At 47.1% G+C, this 20,790-nt stretch overlaps 1 protein-coding gene across 2 annotated transcripts in view; it reads right to left on the bottom strand.

Moving 5' to 3' along the window:
- The window catches only part of Entpd4 (ectonucleoside triphosphate diphosphohydrolase 4), a 29,782-nt gene extending 9,647 nt beyond the window's left edge, over nt 1-20,135 (bottom strand). For both annotated transcript variants that reach the window (XM_021181808.2, XM_021181809.3), the window contains exons 1-7: nt 20,000-20,135; nt 9,087-9,195; nt 7,400-7,597; nt 5,763-5,968; nt 2,158-2,308; nt 1,435-1,538; nt 143-202 (exon numbers count right to left, since the gene is read on the bottom strand). In XM_021181808.2, the coding sequence (XP_021037467.1) occupies nt 143-202; nt 1,435-1,538; nt 2,158-2,308; nt 5,763-5,968; nt 7,400-7,597; nt 9,087-9,094 (727 nt within the window). In that variant the 5' untranslated portion in view covers nt 9,095-9,195; nt 20,000-20,135. The remainder of the gene's footprint in view (nt 1-142; nt 203-1,434; nt 1,539-2,157; nt 2,309-5,762; nt 5,969-7,399; nt 7,598-9,086; nt 9,196-19,999) is intronic.
- Nucleotides 20,136-20,790: the final 655 nt, after the last annotated feature.

The following is a 20,790-nucleotide window of genomic DNA, read 5'->3' as shown; positions in this document are numbered from 1 at the left end:
TGGAGCTTAGACTGCAGCTCTGCTGGCCCGACCCTTGGCACCGAGCTCTCTCGTAACTCTTAGCTCCTTCTCTGCCCCTGGCTTGACCGTACTCTGTGGCTGTAACTTCCAACCAGACGGCTAGTGGGAAGATGGCACTTACCCTCCTCAATATGCTCAAACCGTCCGAGGACAAAATTAATGCCGATCCAAGCATACACACCTAGACATTTCAGAGCAGAATGGAGAAAAAAAAATTAAGTTTTAAATCTCTGATCAATTTGGTCTCTGTAAGCTGTCTCACTTGTTTTAACCCCTGACAGCCTGAGACAGAATCACCAAATAACACATTTCTGCTGTTTTATTTTGCCCTAGTGTTTTTATAAGAACTCTCAATTTTAAAGCTTACACTTTATATCAGATGTGTTGAAAATGTAAATTCCCCAGTGATTCCACACTAACTTCCTCTCATCTTTCCTGAATCTTTGTCACCCACACAGCTGCTAAGTCTCAGCCTATACCTGGCAACATTCCCTACCGCCCATTTCTATCCATTCCCACTGCTCCCGTGATTTGTGTCATTACACAGTGGAGACGACAGGCTAATCAACCTCCGACAGCAGCCTCCTCTAGCCTATCCTGTTGGGCTGGGCCAAAGACCAATGTCCGCAGCAGCAGGCTGATAATTCAGTATGTGCCCAGCTTTCACCATCACCACCACCTTTCCACAGGGCCATGATCTGACCAAGTGAAAGCCTGTGTTGGTCCACAGTGGCATTCCTTCCCACCTGCAGCAACAGTTCTCAGAACATTCCTAGCTGGGCAGAGGGAAGGATTGATGTCTTTGCCTTTCACAGTCCCAGGGTATTTTTTTTTTCCACTTCCTTTGGGTGCCGGAAGTGACCTCTTACAATTCTGAGGGCCGTACTTGTCTGTAAGGAGCTCATGGCTGACCTGCCCAAGTCTGCCCAAGTTTCCCGGTGCCCTTCCACAGGAACCCTGGCTGGCTGGTGCGCGACAGAGGAACAGACACCACACATCTAGATCCCTGCTCCTACAATACCATTTCACTGACGGGTTGTTTCTCACTCAGGTGGAATCATTTCTCTAAAACAGAACTAATATTTTTTTCAGTTCATCAAAGGCAAGAATTCCTCCTTGGTATCAGTAAGTCAGAAGTACACGGCCCAGAAGGACCTATCAGCTGGGCAAGGACACAGGCTTCCTCCATCAGTATGTTCAAAATACATTCCCTAAATGTGGTGAGGACAGATGAGCTATGTTTAACGGTTACTTTTAGGGCCGTACAATAAGACCAACCATCTAAGAGACTTATGTAGTCTTTTAAGAGTAACTCGAGGTTCCGGTTTCCAGTGATTCGATACAATGCACAGTGGGGAGGGAGGCTCTGATGGCGCTGTTTCCAACACTCCAAACTGATGGTCTGATACCAACCTTCTTGTTTTCCTGAGATGACTTCAGCATGGGAGTCAGAAAACAGGAAGTCATAGTGCACAGGGATGTCGGTCAGGAGATCCTCCAGGATGGCTTTCTGCTGGCTGTAAGACAGTCCCAGAATCTACTGTCAACCCATATTCTTCATTTTTTTTGAAACAAAAACAAAGACAACTTGCGGCTCTGTTATATCCTACATGAAAGAGTTAATTGTGAAACTGAAGTGATTTCATTGAAAAGATTGCTTATCTCAGGAATGTTCTTTCCAAATGAAAAAGTTATGTGAACCGTGTGATTTCCAGCTCAGTGGGTGGAGGGCTTGTCGAGCATGGATGAAGCCCCGAGCCTCATTCGCAGCACTGTATAAACTGGGCATCGTGGGGTAAGCCCACAGCCCCAGCACACAGGAGGCACAGGCAGAAGGATTGGACATTTAAGGTCAGGCTCTGCTACATATTTAGCTTGAGGCCAACCTGGTATAGGAGACACTTTGACCCACCCCAACCCCTGAAAAGTTAACCTTACCATTTATAGTCAAAAATAAGTAGATTAAAAGCTCTTTGGTGAGGTCTGCATAAGGGAAGAGCTCTGAGACTCGTCCTGACTCAAGAAAGGATTTTCAATGCCACAATGAAGCCAGTAACGATGGTGATGAGGAGGAGAGAAGAGTAAGCCACCCCTCCTTTGCAGAGACCACCCACCCTCCAGGCTGAGGAAGATCACCTTTCAGGAAGGACTCTCATTCCCGCTGTGCAGAGAATGTAGAGAGGTGTCTCTTTGTGTTTTGCCCGAGGCACATGTTCTGCAGCAAAGCTCAGAAGCGGAGAAATGTAGTCGCTGACTTTTTCTGGAGAGGTAGCAAACTCTGAGATGCCTGCAGAGATGGACAGTTGGGTTAGCAGGGATGTCATGGCGCTAAGAGAAATGTCTTCAGTGTGCTGAAGCTCGGAGAGATTCAGGCTTCACTCTGTATTCTCCTAGTTTTGCCTATTCCTCTACTTCCACACTGCTGTGTGGCATGAAGGGTTCAGGTCCATGCCCTCGTCTCTGTCATCAGGATATTGAGCTGACGGAGCATCTGCTAGGTGTCCCACACAGGAGCACATTCTTGCCCTTGAGAAATGGCCCTTCTCTGCTCAGGCAAACCCCAATGGCTGTAATGCCACCCACATGCCACAGATCTTCAGCTCATATCATCAGTCCCCAGAGCTCTTTCCAACCTTCAGATCAGGCCAAGGTGATTGTCTAATGCACACAGGTACTGCCTGTCCTCATGGACACCCCAAACATGACCTAGTCTGCAGCTGGTACTACAGATCTGTTTCTGCTGCCTGTTCCCTGCCCTGTGCCCAGGCTGGCATCCAGGGTAAAGTCTCTCCCATGCCCGTGTGCACTGCCTTCCACTTTCACCGACTACTTCTGGGCCTGCTTATGCTAGTTTCTTTGGCCCCTGTCATCTGCTACTGGCCTAATCTGACTGCTTTCCAGTTTCCACTGATCCCTCCACCCCCTACCCCAAGGATGCTTTTTTGTTTTTGTTTTAAACCCTTCTATGGATCCTCTAACCAACGCAGACAAACTCAGCTTAGAGATACACAGCTACCCACCCAATGGCCCATCCTTACCTCCTTTGAGTCCCTTTCTCTCACCCAAAGCACTGAACTAATTTCTGCACCCTGCTCTGGCCTTCGGGCCTCTGAGTCCCCTGCAGGAAGAGCCTTCTCTTCCTCTACCTCCTTTACCCAGTCAACTTCTGCCTGTCCAATCAGCTCCTTCATCCACACAAGTCTTCCCTAGCAAAGTTCTAAGAGAGACACCAGCTCTCCTGAGCACCAGCTGTAATGTATCTGTCCATCACACCACATTCCTTAGCTGTCTGTCTCATTACAGCTGGTGAAGGGCACACACTGTGTCTTGTTCAGTTCATATCCCAGCACTCAGGAGTGCCTGGCAGGTGGAGGTGCTCAGGAAGCTCTGTTCAATACTTATTAGAAGTGAATGGGAGCCAAGGAGACAGCTCAGCAGCTAAAGCACTGGCTGCTCTTGCAGAGGACCTAGGTTTGGTTCCCAGCACTTACACGGTGGCATACAACCAACCAGTTCAGGGACTCCAATGCCCTCTTCTGGCCTCCCTAAGCACTTGCATACATGCATTGCATATACATACACTCAGGCACACAGACACAATCAATACACACATCTTTTAAAAAAAAGTCAATGGGTATTTATAGCTGTCATTGAGCCTACAATATCAAAGCAATGGGGACTTGAGTTCGACAATTTCTTGCTTCACACGTTAGGGAATTGTAGACCCAGAAAGGAAACAGCAGAAAATGGAGTTAAAGGCAAAACTTTGTTAACACACTGAGCTAGTTCAGTGGAAAACTAAATCCCAAACTAACCAGAATCTATTTTTAATATACTTCGAGAGTTGTTTATATTAACACTGAGAGACTAGGAGTCAAACAGCATTGCTATAAAAATGGCTCACTGATTTCTACCTTCGTAAGAACCGTGCTAAGCTGGATCTAACAGATTCCTGAGTACACCTCAATGAGAACAGTTTGTTTGGCTGATCCATCCTGTGAAGGGAACCATGCTAAGCCAGCTGTGACCGAGATCCTGGCATGTACCTCCATGAGGACTTGAGTTTCATCCCGAGGGCTGTAAGGAGAACTAGTCTCCATTAGTGGTCTACTAGGGAAGACTTCTGTGGAAGGCGTTCAGCTAGGCTGTCATGTGAAGCTCGTCAAAAGGCAAAGTGTTTTACTGAGCTTTGGTTCTGAGGCTCCTGGGAAATGAGCGGTATCAGGTTAACCCTGAAGTTATTTCTAGATTAGGCATATATACAATTTTAAGGGTCAGAACAATGGAGAATTAAGTTAGCACTAAGTAAATATCAGAATCTTTGTTTATGGAAATACACTTCTCAGATGGAGGGTAATAAACTACGCTGGTTATTACTTATCAGTACTCTGTTTTAAGCTCTCTGTGTCAGGTTATAATTCTCGGTATTTATGGGCACAGTGTACCACAAGAGACATGAGCACACTGTAAAGCAATGAAAGCGAGCACCTAGCATGCCCATCTCTTTGAGCCTGGGTCATTTCTTTGCGTCTCTCTGACATTTTAAAAAATAAATGTATTGAATCCTCGGTATTTGATATTTTAGCACTCACACACAGGTGAGAGACAAAGCAGATGTTCAGTGTCTCTGTTATGCTGGGTAGCCTACTGTTTTAAGTCAGCGCTTATTGAGTATCCGGTAAGGAAAACTCATTTTTAAATGTTCCATTCCCACTGCTGCCAAGAGGGTACCAACCATGGACGAGGCAGAGAGAGCCCGAGAAGGCTGGAGACTGTCGCTGCTTAAGCTATTTAACGAGGAAACCAAGCCTTGATTTTACCCCTCACACTGCTTAGATGTGAAATGATCCTTAAATGATCTTTAAAAACTGAGTGCATTTACATTCACTTTTTTGGGTTTGTTTTTGTTTTTTTACGACAGGGTTTCTTTGTGTGTCCCTGGAACTCACTCTGTAGAGCAAGATGGCCATGAACTCACAGAGATCCACCTGCCTCTGCTTCCTGAGTGCTGGGATTAAAGGTGTGTGCCACCACTGCCTGGTTACATTCATTCTCTTTAAGTCCCGAGGTTGCCCTTATAATCTAGAACATAGGAAATACACCTGGGCAAGTGGAGTCTAGTGACCCAGGGCAGAAGAATTGTAAGCAGAAGCCAGCCTGGGTATCTTAGTAAAATACTGTCTCAAAAATAAAGAGGGATAGAACTTGCTGGGAGAGCACCTGGCTAGCATATATGACTCTTAGGGTCACTACCAGCACCACGAAAGAAAGAGAAAGGGGCAAGAGGGGGGGAGATGAGGTGGAGGAGGGGGAAGAGAAGAGAAAGGGTAGTGATGACAGGAAGGGAGACATCTGGGTAGTAATCATAATACGTACCAATATTTAAACAAATAATATGCAAATATTTAAGGTATAGATTTTCAAGAGTTATCTGAAAATGTCTGTTTAAGAAAGAGCTACTAACCAGGAAAAACAAAACGAAATCTCAGCAGTGTTAGCATACACCATGGGGCGACTGTGATGATGACCACAGGCGACAGAAAAGACACAGGCTGTGGATGTGTGATCAAGATAAGGAAATGGGAAGTGAAACCAAGCCAGCCGTTATGTTAGGCCCTGCCTTGAACCTGGAAGCAGGCTAGGCAGTGTGGAGCGAGAGGGGAGGTATTGCAGTGAGTGGGATTGCAGAATCACAGGAGCCCAGAACCTGGTTCCGGTCCTCGGCGGTTCCTATTCCATACCGGGCTTAATCTTCATCACCACCGGCTTCCGGTTTTTGTCCCTCATCTGTCTGATGTCCAGCAGATCGTGAGGATTGCCATTGTGCCGAGGCCAGCAGTAGACAAATATCCGAGACCCACTGCTGCCGCAGTCTACCACGATGCCATAGTTCACGCTGGGGTTGTTGGTGTCTGTGGCCTCAACGTCTGTGACTCGGGCCAAGTACCTTGTTTAGAAATACATGAGTGTTATTATTTAAACAGAGCATCGTCCTGCTCTAACAGGGAAGGCTCACTGCAGAAACACCATGTTAGTGACCTCCATGCTGCGTAATGATCTCTCTCGGGCACTCTCTCTAAGCCAGATGATGAGTCAAAAGACGACCAAACCAGTCCTGCCCACTGGGAACCTCCTACTCAGGTATATGCTCACCTCCCCTGGGCACACTCCACAGGTTGCAGAGACACAACTGTCTCCAATGTGCAAATGTTTACTCAGAACCCAGCTTAAAACACATGAAAGGGGCTCCCTGACTATGCCACAGCCTCTTAAACATGGACTCACAGACAGCTCTCAGGCACTTCCAACAGTCCAATTTAAATTTTCTTATTACATATTTTCTTTATTTACATTTCAAATGTTATCCCCTTTCCTGGTTTCCACTCCAAAAACCCTGTCCCCCTACTTCCCCAACCCCCTCCCCCGCCACTTACCAACCCACCCACTCCCACTTCATGGCCCTGGCATTCCCCTACACTGGGGCATTGAGCCTTCACGGGACCAAGGGCCTCTCCTCCCATTGATGAACGACTAGGCCATACTCTGCTACATATGCGGCTAGAGCCATGGGTCCCTCCATGTGTACTTTTTGGTTGGTGGTTTAGTCCCTGGGAGCTCAGGAGTACTGGTTAGCTCATATTGTTGTTCCTCCTATGGGGCTGCAAACCCCTTCAGCTCCTTGGGTCCTTTCTCTAGCTCATTGGGGAACCTGTTCTCAGTCCAATGGATGGCTGTAAGCCTACACTTCTGTATTTGTCAGGTACTGGAACAGTCCAATTTGTTAACAGGTAGTCAGCACAGGGTCCAGTTCCTACAGCTGTATGTTCCTGTGCCTGTTCAGCCATCACATGATGGTCCAGGGACCGTTCTCTCCTCTGATGGTCAGTTGCTGTGAGTCTAACCATGAGTTACCTCTGGGAGGTGAACAGATCAGGAGAAAGGAGACATCAGAGTGACCCCCACCCCTTCTTGCTGTGGCAACTGGGACAAGGCCCTCACCGGATACAAACTCTGCTGGCGTTTTGCTCTTGGACCCCCCACCTTCTAGAACAGGGGTTCCCAACCTTGCTCATGCTGCGATGCTTCAATACAGTTCTTCATGTTGGGTGACACCATAAAGGTTATTTCATTGCTACTTCATACTGTAATGTTGCTACTGTTATGAACTGTAATATAAACATCTATGTTTTCCAATGGTCTCAGGCGACCCCTGTAGAGGGTCATTCGACTTTCCAAGGGGCCACAGGGTGAGAACACTATTTTAGAGCTGTGAGAAATACACCTCTTGTACTCTGTAAGCTACCCAGTGCTCTGTCTGGAACAAAGTCAGCCGGAAGGTATGACGTTCCTCCTGGAACACAAAGTCTTTATCTCTCACCTTTGAAATTTCTTGTCCTTTGACAGCCACCCATACTTGCTGCGGATTATGACAACAGAGAAGTATAAAAGGGAGACAGCTGCAGCCAGGATGCTAATGACAACGATTTGTCGTAAATTGGTGTTCAGAATTCGAGGACAGCCCACTGGAGAGATGCTAAAATGCCATGAGGCAGGAAAGAGACAGGAAATGCCAATCCTGAAATTCCAAAGAAACAGATTTTAAAGTAACACGCTTGGATGAGACCTGTGCTCACCTGCCCAGTGTTCAGCGTGCTCTCCCCCGCTTGCTTCCTGGCTGCTGGTGGCTCTGCTGAGCACGCGCCGGGTTGCTGTTCGGTTATGCAGTGCATCACTATTAAATGACTTGATGAGAATGAAGCCCTGCTGGTTATAATACTCCTGTATTATAATACACACACGTCTCGCCCCTTTCTTAAGAGTATTACAAAAACACCTGCCTTTCCCCAAAAGGGAATCCCAGTTCATAAGTTTAGCCAGATAAACACATAAATCTATAATGAAATCCAATTTAAGGATGATGGCACCAAAGGGGAACTGAAGATACAGAAACAACATTCTGTAAGCGACCCCATAAACGGCGGCAGCTTAATGGACCAAACATGATGCATTAATGAGTCAATGGCTTAGGAGAAGCGAGATTTTTCTTAACATGCAATTCTAATGTAAATTTATCCCAGGTGACCCAGCAATGGGAAAAGCAGTCTTTCAACAGTCTCTCCTTTATGGAGTCAGTAAGGCAACTTGGATGAGTCTCATGATGTTAGAAAGATTCCTCCGAGACATGTTTTACAAACAGGAAGGAGTCCAATGTATGCCACAAAAAAGAGGCAAACTGTAGAGTCGTGAGCCGGTGCCGCCTGTGGGGTGCATCTCACATTTCAGAGTTTCCATCTTCTCTGTTGTGAGGAGTACTTCATGGACTGAAACCTCTCATTGAAGGAGACAGACTGCCAAACCCTGGACACGCCCACTGTGTTTCCTGTCACAGGGGTTCTGAGGACACTCCATGCACATGTCTTCCTCCTCTGCACTTCAGAGGCTCTAGGCAGCTATCCCGTGCTAATATAACATCCGAAGATGCCAACGTGCAGGCCTAAACTGGTTCACACTAACCTTTGTCTTTTTTTTCCTTGACAAGTGCCCCACTGGGCTCTGCAGGGCCAATGTTTTTAGACTGGTACAACACAATGTCAAACCCTTCTCTCTTGGGATTTAGATTGTCTTCTCTCTCTCTCTCTCTCTCTCTCTCTCTCTCTCTCTCTCTCTTTAAAGATTAATTAATTTTATGTATATGAGTACACTGTAGCTTTTCACTGATAGTTGTGAGCCTTCACGTGGTTGCTGGGAATTTGAATTCAGGACTTCTGTTTGCTCTGGTCGCTCAGCTTGCTCTGGCTCTGCTTGCTCTGGTCTAAAGATTTATTTATTATTCTAAGTACATGTAGCTGTCTTCAGACGCACCAGAAGAGGGCGTCAGATCTCATTACAGATAGTTGTGAGCCACCATGTGGTTGCTGGGATTTGAACTCGGGGCCTCAGAAGAGCAGTCAGCGCTCTTAACCACTGAGCTATCTTTCCAGCCCGATTGTCTTCTCTCTTAAGACCCATTTCTTCAGCATCAAAATCTCAGGGTTTACAGGCTAGTGATGAAGCCCACCACTCACCTCCCCATACTGAAAGGCCAAGCAAGGTCCAGGAGATATCGTGGGAGTCAGTCGTCGTCATCCACAATGACAGAATCAGAGCTGGGGCCTTCATGGAGTCAGGGCCACCCTGGTTCAGCGTGAGAAAAACCAAGAAGAGGACAATCAAATAAAATATCTATGGCCCTACCAAGTAGACACTCAAACTCAGCCATACACCACCTGACGGTGATCCTATGTGGGGACTACTGGGTTAGAGCAGCATTCGTGCACACCAATTTCAGGGCACGACGTGATTGTAGCACTGGAAAGTGGCGAGGTGGGGGGTATGCAGGATGCACTCAGTGGGAACCGGAGCATCTGTTCACTTGCTCTGATGTACAAAGGGCACTGCAAGGTGTCCTGGCCTTAGTGCTTCAGGCCCCTCACCCGCCTACTTTCCTCCTTGGCGCCAGTCCTCATTTCACAAAGCCAGGGACTCTTTCCAACCTGCTGGAGCCTGAGGATGGTTTCAACGTTCTCCTTGTCTTTACCTCCTGGGGCCTCTCAACACTTTCACAGCCTAGTCAGCCTCTCTGCTCTGGAATCCTGTCGGGGATCCTTGGCTCTGTCCCAAAGCTGTCTGTCCTTGAGTCCCCCAGTGTTCTGCCTAGACTGCATTCTCTCCTAACTTCATCTCTCCTGCTCTGAGTCACTCCCTCTACCGCCTCCAGCTCAGCTCATCCCTATACCACAGATACCTGGTTTCTTCAGCCAGCTCCTCTGAGTCATGCACAAATCCACCACCGTCAATCCCCAGTCTCTGCATCTGGACGCTGCATGGACCATGAACCATGTTTCTAAAACCACACTCCCCGATCTATTTAATGCCAACCTCCTCTCCTTTGTCCTGATTCTCATCCCCAGACTCCCCACCTTCCCTATCCAACTTCTCAGAATCCTTCCCTCACTCGTGTCCACCTAAAACCTAACCTTCTCCTTATCTCTGTTGCAGGCTAGGCTCTCACCTCTTGCCTGCACTGCCTTCTCCCTGAAGTCCCACCTGGGGCTCTCTGGTGCTTTCCCAACACCACAGGCAGGGATTCTTTCCCTGAGGCTGACACCCAGAACGTAGATCACATCAAGCCAGGATTCAGAATCTCCCAGGGACCTCATGCCCTTCAAACAAATGCTGCAGTCTTCCTGTGCCCTCAGCCCTGCAGGCTCGGGTCAGCTGCTCATCTCTGACCTCCTCACCTGCTCTCCTCTTTCCCCAGCATCCAACCCCCCCCCCCCCCGCCAGCTTCTAGAAGTCTCTCGCTCTGCTCTGTAGCCTCCCTGCTCCCTCTGCTTCAGTGCAATCCTTACAGCTGATCACCTGACCTCCAGCCATTACTCCACGTCACCTTCTCAGGGGTCAGTAAGCACACACACCACTTTCCATCCAGGTCTCAGCCTTGATTTATTTATTTTTTTTCTCATTTTACACTTACTTCTTTTTTTGTTTGTTTTTGTGTTTTTGAGACAAGGTCTCTCTACACAGCCCTGGTCATCCTGGTATGCATTGTGTAGAGCAGACTGGCCTCAGACTCACAGAGATTTGCCTGCATTTCTAAAGGTGTGTGCCACCACACCTAGCTTAGCATTTACTTCGTTATTAAATACCCATATATGAGTGCTTACAACGCTCAGGCCGTGCTCCAAATGTTTGTGGTTACTCTGTTCTCCCAATGTCCTTGTGGTAGGGACTTGCTACTGTGATGTTGTGATGTGATATTTGGCCATGGGGCAGAGACTGGGGCTGGGATTCAAGTGTGTGACTCACACTGTAATCCCTGTCCTCTAACATACTGTGCATGTGCTGTCGTCATTTCTCTTGCCCCATGAGTCCTTCTCTAAAATGCAAGGAACATGGTACCCATAGCTGACTGTTGCATTAAACCACCGGACTCTGGGAAAGGTTCTGACAAGGGTCAGAGTTCTGGGAAGGTAAAGGCTAAGAACCTCTACATTAGATAAGTCTTTTCAAATCAAAGAGAGACCTCTGTCCCTTTTCTCTCTTAGTGAGAAGAAGGTCCCTGAGCCCTGATGTGGCTCATAAAGCAGCTAGCTGGCTGTTATGTGTGGCTACTTAAAGCAGCTAAAATGAAACCCTGTAGCCAGATGTGGTGGTATAGGCTTGTCATTCTAGCTATCCAGGGGGCTGAGACACGAGGACTCAAGAGCAGTGTCCTGGGGAGTGACAGACCAAGCTCTAGAGTAGCCTGGGGAAGTTAGACTGGTTTCATATAAAAGTAAAACGTAGGCTGAGGACGTGGCACAGCTGTAGTGCTTGCCTAGCCTGAGTGAGGCCCTGGGCTTATGCCCACTGGAACAAATAACAATGGCAATGACATTAAATACAAAACTGTGACTATGAAATGTTGTTAGAACTCTTTAGCACACTGGCCTCATGCCAGTGCTTTCCACGGGGCCACACGGGCTCTGCACAGTCTGTGAGGGGCATGGACAGCAAAGCAAAAGCTCTTCAGACAGCGTCATGGATCCCAGGAGGTCTCCACACCAAATGCAAGCGGTAGGTTCCTCAGCTCTGTAGGGTGCCCCCCCCCTGGGGTCCACTGGCTGAAATCCCCGCACCCCTAGGCATCAAGGGAGCACGAGCCTTTTCCAAAGCCTCTCTAATACAACAGGAGGCTCTGGGGTTACACTTGGGTTGACTTTCTCTTTACAAGGCCATCCCAGGCAAGGACCAGTGCCAACTACATTAGTAGGGAGAACTAAATAGATAATCTGACTTAAACTCAACCCCGAAGAATTTATAACCATCCCCACCCCACAGCTCTGCCTGCCTCTAACCAGGGACATACAGGAGCCTTATATAACTGTCCTCTGAGAGGCTCTACCCAGCAGCTGACTGAAACAGATACAGATACCCACAGACAAACACTGGATGGAGGTTGGAGACTCTTATGTATGAGTTGGGGGAGGTTGGAGACTCTTATGTATGAGAAGGATTGAAGGCCTGGAAGGGAAACTCTATAAGAAGACTAACAGAGTCAACTAACCTGGACCCCTGGAGTTCTCAGAGATTGAGCCACCTACCAAAGAGCATACACGGGCTGCACTGGGGACCCTACACATATATGTAGCAGACTTGCAGCTCAATCTCCTTGTGGGTCCCCCAACAACTGGAGTGGGGGCTGTCCCTAAAGCTGTAGCCTGACTGTAGTATCAGTTCCCCAACAGGGTTGCCCTGCCTGGCCTCAGAGGGAGAGGATGCCCCTAATCCTGCAGAGACTTGATGTGTCAGGGGGCCCCATCCTCTCAGAGGAGAAAGGGAGAGGCATGAGGAGGGACTCTGAGGTAGGAACCAGAGGGGGGCAGTGATTGGGATGGAAAGAAAGAAAGAAAAGAAGAGAAAAGGAAAGAAAAAAAAGAATGTATAACCCAGTAGAGAGAACATACAATTCTCTCCCCTTCCTCCCCGCTGTACAAATAAATAAAATATAATTAAAAACATTTTTAAAATTCATAGCCAGTTGTTGTTGGTGCACATCTTTATGAAATTCCTAGGCAAATGGTTGGACCTGGAGGGCATCATCCTGAGTGAGGTAACCCAATCACAAAAGAACTCAAATGATATGTACTCACTGATACGTGGATATTAGCCCAGAAACTTAGAATACCCAAGATACAAGATACAATTTGCAAAACACATGAAACTCAAGAAGAATGAAGACCAAAGTGTGGACACTTTGCCCCTTCTTAGAAGTGGAAACAATCACTCATGGAAGGAGTTACAGAGACAAAGTTTGGAGCTGAGACAAAAAGATGGACCATCTAGAGACTGCCATATCCAGGGATCCATCCCATAATTAGCCTCCAAACGCTGACACCATTGCATACACTAGCAAGATTTTGCTGAAAGGACCCTGATATAGCTGTCTCTTGTGAGACTAGGCCGGGGCCTAGCAAACACAGAAGTGGATGCTCACAGTCAGCTATTGGATGGATCACAGGGCCCCCAATGGAGGAGCTAGAGAAAATACCCAAGGAGCTAAAGAGATCTGCAACCCTATAGGTGGAACAACAATATAAACTAACCAGTACCCCGGAGCTCTTGACTCTAGCTGCATATGTATCAAAAGATGGCCTAGTCGGCCATCACTGGAAAGAGAGGCCCATTGGACTTGCAAACTTTATATGCCCCAGTACAGGGGAACGCCAGGGCCAAAAAGTGGGAGTGGGTGGGTAGGGGAGTGGGGGAGGGGAGGGTATGGGGGACTTTTGGGATAGCATTGGAAATATAAATGAGGAAAATACCTAATAAAAAATATTTTTAAAAATTCATAGCCAGTTGTTGTTGGTGCACATCTTTAAATCCAGCACTTAAGAGGCAGAGGCAGGCAGATCTCTGAGTTAGAGGCCAGCAAATTCCAGAAATGCCAAGGATACAGAGAGAAGCCCCACCTTGAAAAAACAAACAAACAAACAAACAAACAACAACCACCACCTAACCAACCAAACAAAAAACATATAAAATGTAAAAAGCATATTTTAATAGATGCTTAATAATGAATTTTAACATCTTTTTATAAAATAACTTTTTAAAGTATTTTAATATAGTGAGAAATTCAATGCCCCAGAGATTTAAAAATTTAAAATATCCATTAAAAGGAAAGGTGATAATATAAGCAAATATTGACATAATCTTAGAATAATTAAGATTTGTCTCTAAATGACATCAATGTCTCAAACCGGGAAAACAAAAGAAAATATAACTATGTATAATTTTAAACCTCCCATATGCTACAACAACAACAAACCCTTCTCAAACACAATAACTTGGGTAAGGAACTTGTAATACGTGAGACAAAAGGTAACCACTCTTGAGGCTGGAGAGGTGGCTCCCAGGTTGCTCTTCCGGAGTATTCACCTGTCTTTTAATTCTGGATCCAGGGGTCTCTCTCTGATGGCCAGAGCCTCCAAAGGGATGCACATTCATATGCACATACCCCCATACACACTTACACATAATTGAAAGCAATAAGAGAAGTCTTTGAAAATAAAAGGTAACCATTCTCTGCTTCTATGACACTCACATGAATAGAAGGACTGCACCAACACAAACCAGGCAAGGTTAACTGAAGCTAACAAGAGAAAAGATGCAAGGTCAGGGTATTCACACAGACCGAAGGAAAACACGACCTGAAAACTATCAGGCTGGCAGAGGGTGGACAGGTAGCGTGTACTAGAGGCATTTGAGTGACATATGTGGACAGGTTCAATGTGCCTGCCCTCCTCTTTATATGTCTAGAAACTTTCTGTGGTGGTTTCAATACAAATGGCCTCCTCCATAGGCTCATATATTTGAGTGCTTGGTCATGAGGGAGTGGGGTTACTTGAGAGGAACTGGAGATACGGCCTTGTTGGAGTAGGTGTGGCTTTGTTTGAGGTAGTGTCACTGAGGGTGGGCTTTGGGGTTTCAGAAGCCCAAGCCAGGCCCAATGGTTCCCTCTTCTTCCTGCTACCTATGGATCCAGGTGTAGAACTCTCAGCTCCTTCTCCAGCACCATGTCTGACTGCCTGCCTCTGAAACTAAGCAAGTCCCAATTAAATACTTCCCTTTCTAAGAGTTGCTGTGGCCATGATGTCTCTTCACAGCAATAGAACACTGACCACGACACTTATTCTTGGGAAACAATAGGGTAGGTTTTGGCTGAAACCTGCATAGGATGGTCACCACAGAACTGTGCTTAAGAGCAAAACATTGTCCTGAATGTCACGGTAAGGCTGGGATGATGAATATATGCCTTACATGTGTAAGACCCTGGGTTCCTTCTAGCGCTATAAAAACACACCGAAAGCTAATGTGACTTATGGGGGAGAGGGCACCCTTACACAATAGGACACAGTATGACTATTAAAGGCCATTGTCACTCTGTACTTGACATGGCAAGAGCACCACCATGTATAAATAAAAACACTTCACCACCCAGAAAAGAATGATAAATAAAATGTTAATGGTGTCGCTTATGTCTGAGTGGCAATGAGATAGATGACCATTTTCACTTTCTTCCCTAGGCTTGGCTTAAGTTTTCAAACCCATATATTGATTTCATCACCAGGACAAACCACAGAATTACTTTTGACAAACTACCTGTATTTGATTCCCCGCCTCTTCTGGAAATATGGAGAAAGGTTACTTTAAAAAAACTTAGCCTGAAAAGGGCTGAAATGATGCAGCACCTAAGAGCACTGTTGCCCTTGCGGAGAGGACCTGGGTTCCCACAGGGTGGCTCGCAACCATTTGTAACTTCAGCTCCAGAGGATCCAATGCTTTTGACTTCTTCTGACCTCTGTGGGCACCAGGAATACATGTAGTATAGACATAGCCAGGGAAAACACTCATAGACATAAAAGAAAATAATCTAAATTAAGAAGAAGAGGAAGAAGGAGGAGGAGGAAGAAGGAGGAAGAAGGAGGAGGAGTAAGGAAGAGGAGGAGGAAGAGAAGGAGGAGGAGGAGGCAGCATAGGAACTGCCATTTGAACACAAAATAATCAATTACTGTTGGGCAATAGTAGAGCTAAGAACCAAAGAAAAGGAGAGTGTTAAACACCAACTGGTGTGGGAGAAGAAAAGTCATTAATGCCTCAGGACTATGTGACATGAAGGGACACAAAACCCCCCAACAGCACTATAGTCCAGGAAAGGATGAAGAAAGCGACCACTGGGAATGTTAAATTCTAGGACTCTCCCCTGTGAGAGCTCAGAGCCCAGGAAGGCTGGTGCCAACATCCGAGGTGGAGGTATGAAAGAATTTGGGTGTGGCCAAGAAAGATGAATACATTTCTAAGATGCACCTTACCAAGAATCACGGCATACTTAGCAACCTTTACAGCACTTGGTATTGGTCGTAGGGCTTTCTTTTTATTTTTAAAAAGATAGGGGGTGGGGGTGGGGAGGGTCTGGGGGACTTTTGGGATGGCATATGAAATATAAATGAAGAAAATACCTAAATAAATAAATAAATAAATAAATAGATTTCCTTTATTTTTCTTTATGTGCGTGTGCAAGCGCAGGTGCCTGCAGTCAGAAGAGGGCATCAAATCCCTTGGAGCTGGAGTGGCTGTGAGGTCCCTGGGACAGCAGCTAGCGCTATTAATCACTGAGTGACTACATCTCCTCATCCCCAGGACTTTGCTTTTAACACATGCAGAATTTTGACAAAAAGGACAGTCCATAAATTACTTATTACTTTCACTCAGAGCAGATGTGAGGCTGATGGCTGCCAAGAAGGCACAATACTGTAACTTGATCTTAAATTGTAAACTCCAACTCCTGTTTCTGCACCTAGGATTCTTGGCACCAGAGCTCAGGCGAGCAAACTCCTAATACTGCTGTCATGTTTTAAACAAAGTTCTAAAGTGCAGCAGGCCTGTTACCAGAGAGAGCAAGGACCTTTGTGATTCTAGCTGCAGGGTCCTCCTTAGCAGAATATAATGTAAGGGAATGAAGTTTCTGGTGGTTTGAATTAGAACGGGCCCCCATAGGCATGTGTAATTGAATGCTGAGTCATTAGGGAGTGGCACTATTTGAGAAGGATTAGGAGGTGTGGCTTATTGGAGAAGGATGTCATGGGTGGGGTTTGAAGTTTCAAAGCCCATGCTAGGCTCAGTCTCTCTGCTTGTGGGTCAGGAAGTAGCTCTGAGCTACTGCTCTAGTATCTACCATGTGGGCTGCCGTGCTTCCCACCATGCTGTTAATGGACTAAACCTCTGACACTGTAACCGTCCTGCCAATTATATGTTTTCTTTTGTAAGACTTGTCTTGGCCAGAGTGTCTCTTCACAGCAACAGGACAGTGACTAAGAAAGAGCCTATCTGGACCACGGGGCAATTTCTTGATGAGTCTCTCCCATTATGTGTGTGTATGGGTGTTGGATCTCCTGGAAGGAGAGTTAAAGGCAGTTGTGAGCTGCCATGTGGGCGCATGAGAGTGAACCCTGGTCCTCTGGAAGAGCAGTTAGTGAGTGCCCTTAACTGCTAAGCCATCTCTTCAGCCATGAAGCTGATACACATTAGCCATGTGGCTTATTTGGTGAAAAACACAGCTACAGTAAACAAGTATTATGGGATTTGGGCTAGTCAGACTTCTCATCCCTGTGATAAGCACCTGAGAGAAAACCTTTCACGGTAGAAGGACTTGCTTTAGCTTATGGTTTCAGAGGGCCTGGCTGAGCAGCATACCATGGCGGTCAGGAGCAGAGGAAAACAGGGGACAGAAGGAGGATGCTGCGCTAGCCCTAGCTGGCTTTCACCTTTTCCTCTTTACTCCATTGATGTACCTAGCCTATGGAGTAGTACCCAACATTCAGGGTAGGCTAACTGGCTCTGTCAATCCCCTGTGAACATGCTCACACAGACACGGCTGAAAGCTACATGCATACCTTATTAATGTTTGAGGTGTTCCCTAAGCCATCAAGTTAACGATCAAGGGTACCCATCACAGCACACTTAGACAATCAATCAAATACAGGTTAGACTCTAGGAGAGTCGAACTTCTGAGCTAGAAAACTTGAGATGACATGAGGAGTGTTTCAAAACGGAATCATTTAAATATCAGAGGATTAAAGGAGAACCTTCAACAACTGCAAACACTGGCAGAGCTTGTAAGAAATGACTGCCTGCCGGGGAGCTTTGAGGTGATGGGTCACTGTGCAGCAGTGACTCAGCTATTGGTGAAAGTCGTAACAAAGCAACCTAAAGAGTGCACGGAGCTCCACACACACTCCATAGTTCTTCTGTGTAAAACAGCAAGTCCTAGTGGATCCTGCTATTCATGTGCTACCATGATGAATGGCCTGATGCCGACGACATTTTCCCTACACCAGCTCCACAGTCTCTCCACAGAACAGGACTTCCCTCCAGTCCCAGGTCCACATCTCTACCTTATTAAAGCCCTGAAACCTTAAACTCAGTTAAGCCAAGTCTAGGTAAAATATACCAACTTCCCAATTCCCTGCTAGCATGGTTAGCTCGTCCTCAGCTTTGGATCTCACTTCTGTACCAACATCCCATCATTCATTACGACCTCTCAATTCTTTTGTGTATGTTCAGGTGTGTGTGTGTGTGTACACATGTGCTTGAGCTCATGTGTGTGATCACCATGAGGCATCTTTCTCAATCAAGGTCTCTCATTGAATCTGGCGCTCACCAGCTAGCTAGTCTGGTTAGCCAATGAGCTCCAAGTGCCCCCTCCCCTGGCTCCCCCAGCGCTGGAATCTGACCTTAGGTCCTCATGCTTTCCCAGAAAGCACCTTACCAGCTACTCCAACTCCCCAGCCCCAGGAATCTGTCAATTCTTCATCAACCATCCCATGCCTCTAGGATGACCACAGCAGACGAAACTGCTTCAAGACGGATCTTGTGGGCAGCTGCTTCTGCTTTCACTGTAAACACTATGAAACACTACCTTCAAAGTACGACCAAAGAAAAGCCTGAAAGCCTATGGAATGATACCAGCCTCTCCATGCAGCACGTGGGAGCCTCAATCCATCATCTGTTCCCACACACTACCAACAGCCTGCTCTTGCCTCACTCTCAGTAATATCTCTCTGTCCTGGAAGGTGGGCCTGCTCCACACAAGCACTTCCAATATTGGCCTCTGGCTTTTAATAATGCTGTTTCCCCCTCATATCCGGCTTGCGCCATGACACGCCTTTCGGGGCCACTGGGTAATACTTTTAGGTCTAGATTTAACTTGTTATACTTTCTAATGTCTTCCTGCACTCCAATCTCATGATTCACATGTAGCTTCCTTCGCTGAAACAAACGGAACACCTACAGGTGAAAGATAGACCCTTAGATCAATTCTCATGTTTGTCTCAAAGTCTCAGACCACACATTTCCGGATAGGGCTAAAAGAATATAAGCCATGAATTCAATGAGCAACAAAAACAAGTGGTGGGGGCAGCAGGATGGCTCAGCAGGCAAAAGCACTTACCGTGCAAGCACAACTATTTGAATTGATTTCCTAAAACCTCAGAAAAAGTTATCCATCCTATGGGCTCCAGTCCTGGGGGGGTGGGTGGGGGCACAGGTACACGCCCCCTCCCCATCATCCCATCATCCACACATGCAATAATAATAGATTTTAAAACAGATGGTAAATCAACATTAAGATAAGCAAAAAATAAATTAGCTACTCATATAAAATAAGCATAGTTCTGCAACTATGTTAACAAACCAGATAATAAAACAACTTAAACATAAGATAACACAATACAGATATTAGGCCCCTCTGAGGATGGACGTGTAGGTAATTTCCTCTCACAAAAAGCTTTATAAAGCCTGCATCCTAATGCCAACTGAGTGTCTAATTTAGGATTGTTACTGACCTCTAGTTTACCGTGTACCACGCAGGTCGTGAATTCTAAAGCATCTCTTTTGTTTTCTAGTGACTTATGGTCTCAGCACCTGTGTTCACCTAGCTGGGGTCTGAGGTGCCCTGCAAGGTCCTGGGTTATATTCCTGAGAATGGGAGACTTGTCCTTTTAAAAGGAGTCCACGCAGGACTCAAGTTGAGAAACACAACCGTGCACCACCTCCCTATCTCCCTATCAGCTCCATTTTTTCCACGGGGGGGGGGGGGAGAATATAACAGGAAACTTCCCTGAAGCCTAGAGCAAAGCAAATACGTGATGCTACATGCGTCGGTGTCAGATTTCGGAAGGCAGGCAGAAGCCATGCAGCCCCGGGAGCAACAGTTCTTCTCCCTCAGCCCACACTCGCCATGGGGTCAGGACGCTCCGAAGACCCGGCGAGGTGTCGGGGGACAAGCACCTGTCACCGGGGTCACAGGCTGCAGCGGGGCGCCCGGATGTGCCCGGGGAGACGGCTGGACAGGACCGTGACCTCCCGCTACCCTCGCCCCTCGGGACCCCGGCCTCACCTGCTGGGCGGGCCGCGGCTCCGGGGGAGCGGGCGGCTACTAGCGCCCCGCATCCCGGCCACCAGCTTCCCGGAGGTTCGGCTCCTTTCCGGGAGCCACGCGGCGCGCGCCCGCCAACGTCACGTCACAGCTCGCGCCGGCGCGCGCACGTAGGAGGCGAGAGCGCGCTCGCTGGGGAGGGTGGGAAAACGGACCTGCGTGGGGCAGGGCCTACCGGATGATTGGCACCGAGTGCTGGGTTAGCCTCCGGACTCCTGCTAGGCTCCCTGGGTGCTGAGTGAAGGAGCGCCACGTGGCTCCTGGCCACCTCTGGCTAGCCTGGTTGTACCCAAGCTTCAAGGTGTTGGTGAGACCGCAGCTTAGCTTTTCTTCGTGCTCCAGAGGATTCTAGAAAACCACACAGCCTACCAAGGTCTAGGCCTTGTGGCTTAACCCAGGACACTATCATTCATTCATTCATTCATTAATTCTTTTGTGCATCATTAGGGGTGGTGGGGCGCATGTGCTGCGTGTCTGGGCATGTCAAGGATAATTTTCTGGAGAAGGTTCTCTTCTTCCACTCTAAGTTACAGGGACTGAACACGGACTCCCAAGCTTGCATGACAAGTGCTTTTATTCACTGGATCATCTCACCCAATCAGTTGTGCGCATTTTTCCATTCTGCCGGTAACTGCTCTTGTTTTATAAATGGGAAGGCATTTTGTAAGTGAGTGTTTTGTCTTTCCCAAGCCAAACACCCATCCTGTGCCCCGGTTTTGAGGAGAATTAGGGTAGAATGCTTGCTTCTGCAT

This window comes from Mus caroli, unplaced genomic scaffold (genome assembly GCF_978045245.1).
Source record: "Mus caroli unplaced genomic scaffold, Mus_caroli_1 scaffold_12, whole genome shotgun sequence".
In the NCBI taxonomy this organism is placed as follows: domain Eukaryota; kingdom Metazoa; phylum Chordata; class Mammalia; order Rodentia; family Muridae; genus Mus; species Mus caroli.
The sequence above is the reverse complement of the archived record's forward strand: the minus strand, read 5'-3'. Positions and strand labels throughout refer to the sequence as shown.